The 9,212-nt window shown below is 33.9% G+C and overlaps 1 protein-coding gene across 8 annotated transcripts; it reads left to right on the plus strand.

Moving 5' to 3' along the window:
* The first annotated feature begins 5,961 nt into the window (after positions 1–5,961).
* On the plus strand, positions 5,962–8,780 carry LOC113333747 (maf-like protein DDB_G0281937). Of its 8 annotated transcripts, XM_026580161.1 has the most exons (10): positions 5,962–6,065; positions 6,632–6,703; positions 6,780–6,854; positions 7,000–7,083; positions 7,484–7,553; positions 7,627–7,718; positions 7,858–7,899; positions 7,995–8,075; positions 8,291–8,388; positions 8,459–8,780. In XM_026580161.1, the coding sequence occupies exons 1-9, from the start codon at positions 6,036–6,038 to the stop codon at positions 8,381–8,383; spliced, it is 639 nt and encodes a 212-aa protein (XP_026435946.1). In that variant the 5' UTR covers positions 5,962–6,035; the 3' UTR covers positions 8,384–8,388; positions 8,459–8,780. The 8 variants fall into 8 exon arrangements, with proteins under 8 accessions (XP_026435946.1, XP_026435945.1, XP_026435947.1 ...); XM_026580160.1 differs by having other exon boundaries at positions 8,291–8,780; XM_026580167.1 differs by having other exon boundaries at positions 5,995–6,065; positions 6,787–6,854; positions 8,291–8,780.
* Positions 8,781–9,212: the final 432 nt, after the last annotated feature.

Genomic DNA, 9,212 nt, shown 5'->3' on the forward strand with positions numbered 1-9,212 from the left:
ATAAGATATGTTGTTTTCAATACAAGAAGTCTTTCTCAAAGTTTCATCCTTCTTTTTTGTGCTTCTAACAGGAGTGTTCATAGTGCTAGCATAATTCTAGTAAGTAGTATTAATGGACTCGATCATCTTTTGAGGCACTGGCATAACGTTGTCATAGTTAATGTTATTTCTGAATTTCCAAATCGACCAAACAATGAAAGAAATTTTATCATAACTATTTTTAAAATCTTTGTTGTTCATCCAGTAATTAAACCAAGTCTGAATATTCTTATGAAATATGGAGTTGTAAATATTGTTAAATTCAAAATAATCCCAGACTTTGCAAGTAAACAGACAGTCAACAAACAGATGCATTTCATCTTCTATAATACGATTGTCACAAAGCAAACAGAATGGGTTTGAATCCTTTACATATTTCGACATCTTATGACCCAAAGAGAGAGCTCCAAAAACAATTTTCCCACATAACATATTAACCTTAGGGATAATGTTTAGGCTCGAAATTTGTTTCCAAAACAAGGCTTCATTCTTATTTATGTTAAGATTGGTGAGATAGTTATAAGCAGATTTAGTAGTCAGTTCACCTGACTTAGTAGATTTCCACCTGATTCTGTCTGACTTGTTAATGTCTATAGTAATAGAGTTGATAACATTGTGAAAACAAGGGTTTATGTATTTAGTAATTATATTCATATTCCAACTTCCATCTCTATTAATCAGATTACTAACAAAGATAGGTAGATTAGTATCAGTGGTAATAAGAGTTAGAGGAGCAGATTGATTAGGAAGCCAGAAATCAGTCCAAAATTTAATATCAATGCCGTTATTAACCTGCCAGACACTATTTGTCTTAATAATCTCCAAGCCTTTCATTATACTAGACCAAATCCAAGAGATTCTATACTTTCTGCGCTTTCTTAGCGGGTTATCCTTATTGAAATATTTATGTTTTAGGATTTATACCAAAGCTGGTCTTGGTTATGAATCAATCTCCAAGCCAATCTAGTTATTAACGCAAGGTTGTGCTTATGTGGAATTCTAATTCCTAAACCTCCTTCCCTAATGTCCTTAGTAATACTGGGCCAAGCCTTAGGATAGTAACATTTCTTCTTATTTTTCTTTTGTCACCAGACATCTCTCTGAATTTTGTCTAAGTTATCTAAAGTTTTTTTAGGGAAAGCAAGACATTGCATTTGATGATTAGGATAAGCGCTAAGAACAGTTTTGATTAAGACTGTACGGCCAGCATGGTTAAACATCTTACTAATCCAGCCCTGAAGAGAGGCATAATATTTATTAAGTAAAGATTCAAAGTTATTAACTTTATTTCTATTAAAGAAAAGGGGAGTTCCTAGATACTTATCGTTTTTACTGATTTTTCTAACTTTAAGAATTTTTTAAATGATTTTGCAATGTTTATTATGAATTTTAGGAGTAAACTAGATCTCAGGTTTCTGAAAGTTGATGACTTGGCCAATCATTTCACCAAAAAAAATGAGAATGTTAACAATGTTTTTAGCTTCAAAAAGGCTAGCTTTAGAGAAAAGAAAACAATCGTCAGCGAAAAATAAATGGGAGACTGAAGGGGCATTTTTATTGACTTTGATCCCAAAAATATGCTTATCGTTTTCGGCTTTAAAAAGAAGTTTGGAGAGAACCTCCATGAGAATAATAAACAAATCATTGCAGAAACCAAAGGCCATAAGAGTTTTATCGAGAAATTCCCATTATATTCTATCGAAAGCCTTGGATAAATCAATTTTTAGAGCCATGTTTCCATTTTTGTTTTTAGAGATTTTCATGGAATGAAGAATTTCATGAGCCACAATGATATTATCTGTAATTTGACGTCCAGGAATAAAAGCGGTCTGGTTTTGATAAATAAGTTTATTAAGGAAAGGTTTTAATCTGTTTGTTAAAATCTTCGAAATAATTTTAGAAGTAGCATTACTTAGACTAATTGGGCGAAAGTCACTAGGAGTAGAAGGGTTATGAACTTTAGGAATTAGTGTAATATAGGTGTAGTTCATTTCCTTGAGATGATATTTTTTCTTAAAAAAAATTCTGAACCAGATTAATAATGTCGCATTTAACAATATCCCAATGTTCTTTAAAGAATCCAGGTGGGTAACCATCTGGACCAGGAGAGCCCCATTGATTTATATCAAAGAGGGTGTTTTTTATTTCAGATTCATCAGGAAGTTTTGTTAGCATATTGTTATCATCATCATTAATGCAGGGTTCAATGAGGCTGTCAAGAATGTCAAGGTGCTGAACCTTAGTGGAGGTACTAATACTTTTGAAGTGTTTTATTAGCATATTATGAATTTGAGCATTATTGTCAATCCAAAGTCCAGTTTCATCTCTGAGTGAGTGAATATGATTAATCCTCCTTCTATTGTTAGCAGTTTGGTGAAAAAACGTAGTATTTCCATCAAAGTTTTTTATAAATTTATCTTTAAAGAGATGATTCCAATAATCGGTCTCTCTTTCATACCATGTATTGAGATTGTTTTGGGTGTCTTTAATCTCTAAGATTGGCAAATGACTTATACTATGCAGGTATTCCATCTTCTTATTAAGTTTATCAATATTATGAAATATATTTCCAAAAACAGTTTTATTCCACTTAGAAGTATAGAAGAAATTTTTTTAAGTTTTCCTTAAGTTTTAAAAGCATAAGAACCATTTATGTTATAGTCTCAGTTTGTGGAAACCAGGTTTCTAAAGATTTCATGGCTAAGCCAAGTTCTAATAATTTTAAAAGGCTTGTGACCAATATTAACTACAGGCTTACAAATTAAGATAATAGGCGTGTGATCAGAACCAACTCTAGGCAGGTGGCTAACAATAGCATTAAGATACATATTGGACCAACAAGAAGAATAAAGAACTCTATCAATTCGTTCTTTAATGTTTCCTTGACCCTCCCTATTATTAGACCGGTGAAAGGAATTCCTTGATATCCAAGGTCCATCAAACCTAGATTCTGAATATTGTCATGGATATATATATATTAACACTAGTTTGGTTATTTCCCCCTTGTTTTTCATTTATATGAAGAATAAATTTTAGATCACCTATGATAATCCAGGGGAAGTTAGAATAAATCCGACAAAAATGGTTAATTTTATACCACCGGGATTGTTTTCCTTGAGCATTAAGAGAACCATGCATACAAACAACATTCAAAACATTGTTGAAACAATCATGAATTAAAAAAAAAAACAGACGTCAAAGAATTCAGCGATGCATTTCACTTTAACATTGTTATGCCAAGCAATAAGGAAACCACCAGACAGTCCTATTCTAGGGACTACAAACCAGTCATGAAAGTTTAAGTTTCTAGCTATAACATTCATACGATCTTTCAGGGCTTTGGTTTCGGCTAGGAAAATCAATTCATGATTGTGTTTCTTTAGCAGGTATTTCAGATGGTTTTTTGTAAGGGGTTTTCCAATCCCCTGCACATTCCATGATAGTAATTTTATTTTGATAAAGTAGAGTAAAAGAGAAAACTGGTGACTAAGTCTAAGGCAATTCAAAAGTAGCAAAACAAAGTTCAAGATCAAGATGAATATAAATTTAAAACTAATCACAAAAAGCACAACAGAGTTCAAACTAGGATTGTATAAATTATAAACATAGAAAGCGAAAAATGAGAAGAGTATTGTAGTTTCAAAAAGAACCTGATTAGCCTGTAGAACTTGAGTCTCTGCATCCACAGAAGAAGCAACAACAGCTTGGGTATTTCCTTGTCTAGATAAAGTAGAAGCCCCATCAACCATAGCTCTATTATAAGATTCCCCTATTTTCATCATAATCTTAGCCTTGTCTTTTGAAACCTCTTCACTGAAACCGTATAAGGCCATATTGATTTCTCTTGAATAGTTGTCCATGTCCATATTATCAGAAATCACATCTTCACCTCTTCTTCTCTTATTTTCTCTCTGAACATTCAAATTTAACTTTGATGAAAACACAGCTGGAACCAAACCTTGCTGATTAAGATTACTATCCACTTCTTCCAATTCTTCAACATCTTACTCTATGTTTTCCTTCCTATCATCTCCAACATTTTCAGCAATTCCAACTTCAATTATTATCTCAGCATCACCATTTTCCTCTCTAGGTATTTCAATAACATTATCTTATTGGTGACCACCATTTTTTTCTTCTGGATCCTCATTGTTCACTTGTTCATCAAAAGGGTCAACACCTTGAAGATTTAAAACAGGATCAGCTATCCATGCCATATTTGCAATTAGACCACAGTAATTCTCATTATGATTAAACACATAGCAGCTCCTACAAGTAGCAGATGGAAAACCCAGATAGAAAATTGGAACCTTGACTATTTCTCCATCTTCTAGAGTAATTTGAAATTTTCTAACTAGGGGCAAGTTGACATCAACCCTAACCTCAGCGTTCACAACACTAGTAGCCTCTGTTGTATATGGTAATAGGTTCTCCAGCTTGAGAAGCAATCAGCTGTGATATGTTATCTCTATCCATGTCAGCTCTTAATCTGAATTCGATGAAGAAAACCTCAAACTAAAATATGGCATTCTGAACATTCATATGAAATTGCCAAGGCAGTAGAACAAGTAAGTGACCTCCAACTGAGTGAGGCCTTCCTCTAAGAACCCTTTGGAAAACTTCTCTTGATTGAATGCGAAAAATGAAAACATTTCTTATATTTGTGAAAATAATGACAATTTCCCTCTGAGCTCCCCACCTTTGTCTGACAGCAAAGCTAATAGCAGTTCTGGTTACAATTGCTTCTCTACAAACATATCCAATGAGAGCAAGACTCAATGAAGTTTCCTTTTCCTTGCAGATTAACATGCCTAGTAGTCTTGCTTGAAATGTTACAGCTTCTTTGCAGATTATTTGATAGCTTGTTGATATTTGAGGATGAAGCAGCCATTGGATTGGGCTTAGCAAACATGAATATCAGCTTTAGGAGGATGATAATAACTTTTGCGTATAAAGTTTGAAGTATAACTTTTTTAGTCTTTCTATATATCTCTGGAAGGTTAAATTCTGTGGAGGAAAGTATAAATCTGTAGTGTTTAGGAGATATAAACTGAATGAAGAATAGAAAATTAGCTAATCGCCAAGTGTTCATCATCATGCTGCAGACTTGGGACTAAAGTAATTGTAGTCAAGAGTCTTGGAGAAAAAGCTGAATTGCAGTGCTTCGTGATGAGACAATTAGAGAAGCAAAAGATAGTAATGATTTCTAGAAAGGGTGTTGAATTGTAATTACTTGCACGTCCAGGCGAACTAAACGAAGAAAAGATGATTAAAATTGAGGAGCTCCAAATATCTTCAATTAATCAAACCCAAATCTTCTTGATAACTGACAGAATCAAAAAGACCCAATCACAAGGAAAACCCGCTGCAATGCCTCAACTGCTTCCGCATAAACCCTATTCCTTCCAATCAGGTTTGGGAAAGAGTGAAGGGATAAAATCTGCAAGAGAATAAAGAATAATTTGCAATTAAATTAAGCAGAAATAATCATAAAACAGTAGAATAGATTGATAGGCTTTTGCAGAGAATAAGCAATCAATTAAATTTTTTAGGATTTATAGGCTTTTCAGAGAGACATGATAAGAGGAGATTAAAACGAGAATAATCGAGAAAAAATAATGAAAAAACAGGACAGAAGACGAAGAATTCGAAAAGAAACTAAATCATGTATGTGCAGGAAATCGAGAAGAAGAATCAATCGAAAAATTAATGAATCAGTTTCACCGAGTTTTCGCCCGAGTATATCTGTTGTGGGAATGAGAAAGAGGCATCCCCTCGAGCACCTATAAGGTAACTACCTTAGTTTCTGCAAGTGAGAGTCTTTCTTTTGAAAGAACGGTGGGAGTATTATATGTTCCCACCCAATATACAACATGGGCATAAATATCCCAACTCCAAAAGTGATAAAATGAAATCCTTTCGGTTCCCTTCTGCTTAGCCGTATCTTCTGGCTCAGTATCTCCCACCTTCCACAAAAAGAGATTCCACAAAAAGAGATGTCTGGAAACGGGTTTCCATCGTATAAGGTTTGTATGTTATACTTAATGGTTCATCTTGATACAAAGCAACGCTATTTTGGTTGCATTTTTCATCTTCACTGTTGTATGTTTTTAAAGTTATGCTATTTTTATGTTTCTGAGATTTGTTAATATATACCCTATATAATATATAAGTAACACAAAATAGGATAAAATTATAAAGTTGCTTCAGATTTTTCATAATTATTCAGTTCATTAAAAAAAAATAAAGAGGTAAAGAATTAGATATCTGAAAGAGATTGTAGTAGTTTTGATTCCACAAACAAGTAGAATAGTAGGAGTAGTAAGTAGCTCTTACTCCGTAATTGAGAACTTAAAATATATTGTCACGAAGTTAAGGAGAGTTTGCTATATTAGATTAAGATTTGGCAAGCATTGGTATTTTTATGATGTGGGTATTTCCAATTTTATGTCTTTGTAAACTGCGTTGATGTTGTGCAAGTAACAAGCTGTGATGCTACAATGTGAATCTTAGGGTCTTTTGCTGTTGAAGTCTTTCTATCATGATGACGTATGAGGATGTTAGTACTGATATATGATTTGTTGTTTGTTAGATAATACTAGGATCATCCTCAAAGGCTCGGCGAGAAATTTTAACTGAGATGGGGTATGAATATACAATCTTGGTAAGCTCTAGTCTCTAAACTAGCTTCTATTCACTTTGTCATTGCCTATTGAAAGTCAAGTCTTAGTATGAATTAGACTGCAGACATTGATGAGAAAAATATACGGATGGAAAAGCCAGAGAAGTTGGTAGTGGCTCTAGCGGAGGCAAAGGTAAATGTCTCCCTTCGCTTGTAGTTAAACCTTGGATCGTATGTTATGGTTTTGTGGGTTTTTCTTCTTCCCTTTTTTTGGAGTATTGTTAAGACACAATTTGGTTCATGTATCTTACCGTGAAAGTAGCTTTTGCACTTTTTAGGCGGTCACAATCATGTCAAGGCTTCAGCTTTCTGATTTCCTTGAGAAGGATGCTGAACCAACACTTCTGATCACTGCAGATACAGTATACTTCAGTTCCTATTTGTTGCTATAGTGTTATGAATCTGGTGTACTTTTGATTACTTTTGATTTACAGTTGTGCACTTGAAAGGGATTTTGGCTTTTATTGATCATGCATGTGTATGAATTGGGATTGACAACAGCACATAGAAATGTTACAAAAATCACGATCAAAAAAATCTTCATTCATGTAAAACTAGAAGCTTCTGGTAAATGGGTAGATATCTATATGTATTCCATAACTTATGAGAATAAAAAAGTGCGAAGAAAATAGAGAAGCTTACATGGGTGAAGTTGTCTTACCATACTGAACTAGATTGGCATAAACATCAACTTGAAATTCATTTAGTGTCTTGTTTACTTATTGAGGTTATATCCCATTAATAAGTTTAATTGATGTGGAGGTGGTGGTCTATGAGGGGGCAATCAGAGAAAAGCCAACGGACAAGGAGGAAGCGCGCCAGTTTCTCAAAGGTTTTTGTTTATCATTATTCATTTTTGTTACTAAATATAGCTAGTTGTGTGCTCACCTTCACATGATTCGCAGACTATTCTGGTGGACTTGCAACAGTCGTCGGTTCTGTACTGGTTACCAACCTTAAGACGGGAATCAGTAAAGGAGGCTATGACAGGGTTGAGGTATTAGTTTCATGCTTCTTCTTGTCCTACACCACATTTACTTGGCTCTTACTTCTGCTCCGAGTAGTATATTCACATGCATGCTGATGGGGTTCTTAGAACAATTTGACGGACTAATGAATGTGGGGATACTCTGCAGGTTTATTTTCATGATATACCTGATGAGGTCATTGATAACTTGGTAAAACATTAAAAAAGCAAAGTACTTACCTTTTTCCCGTTATTCTCAAATTTCACGAGTGGATGAGAAAAATGATTTCTGAGGATTATTTGTAGATTGAAGAAGGAATTGTACTTCATGTTGCTGGAGGCCTAATGCTCGAGCATCCACTGATATGGCCCTTTGTTGAAACAGTGGTCTGTATTCTATTATCTGCTCACGCCTACTAATAAAAGAAATAAGATAACAATTGTGGTCATGGACTCATGGTGGTGTTCCACTTTGGAAATGTACTCCATGGATAAAGAGTCAGAGAGTTTTCTGTACCTTAGGAAAATTGATTAGTTGTCATGGTCATACCATTGTATGGAAATGTTCAAAATTGATTCATGATGATGATGATGTTGTGCAGATGGGAACCACAGATAGCGTGATGGGTCTATCCAAAGCTCTCGTAAAACAACTCATATTCCAAAGCCTCATCCCTTCTGTACCCGCAGATTGACTTTGGTGATTCTCTCTCTCTATATATATATGGTTCTTATTGTTCATTTCTTCAGCTTTAGTTCATGACAAACAGGGGTGGTGATGGTGGCAACAATTAAAGATGTCTCCAATCAGGATGAAGATGATGGGGATAGAGTCTGTCACAGTACCCTTTTGACTTATTTAGGATAGGCTGGAGGAAACTGCTGCTGTTGTTATTGTTGCTGTACGTTTATATAATCATTATTTAAAGGGGGTTAGTCAATTGGGATTTGGGATTAGTAGAGACATTCATAAACTTTTTAAGCAAGGGGTTTTGGGTGACTCTCCATAAGTGTAGAGATTTTGAGACTCTCTGAATGATTTTCAAGGAATTATGGTAATTCATTGAGACAATATATATGAATTCCAGCTTACACATATTAGACAAACAATACATTTGTTTATTTTACAAAATGAATATATGAATATTTCAATGAAAATGTATTAGTCCATGCATGACTAACAGAAATTGTAACCATTTTGCCAATAAAATCAGAACGAGACGAACAGAAGGGATTTGAATCTCTAATAAACTTATTGGGTTTGGAAGATAACAATTTTATTTATTTTTCATTTTTTTCATTTTTTTTATGAATTTAATTGTAGCTTATTTGGTTATTGTTTTTAATATTTTGATATTTAATCCTTAAAAAAGAAGAGAAAGAACAAAGTCTCTCAAAATATAATCTACTTAGGAGAGACTTTTTTTAGCCACTTATGGTATGTTTTGTAATAAAAGTCTCTACAAGTCTCTCAATACCATAAGTCATTGATTTCAAATTCCAAATCCAATAACAGAGAATTCT

Source organism: Papaver somniferum, unplaced genomic scaffold, assembly GCF_003573695.1.
Source record: "Papaver somniferum cultivar HN1 unplaced genomic scaffold, ASM357369v1 unplaced-scaffold_133, whole genome shotgun sequence".
NCBI lineage: Eukaryota > Viridiplantae > Streptophyta > Magnoliopsida > Ranunculales > Papaveraceae > Papaver > Papaver somniferum.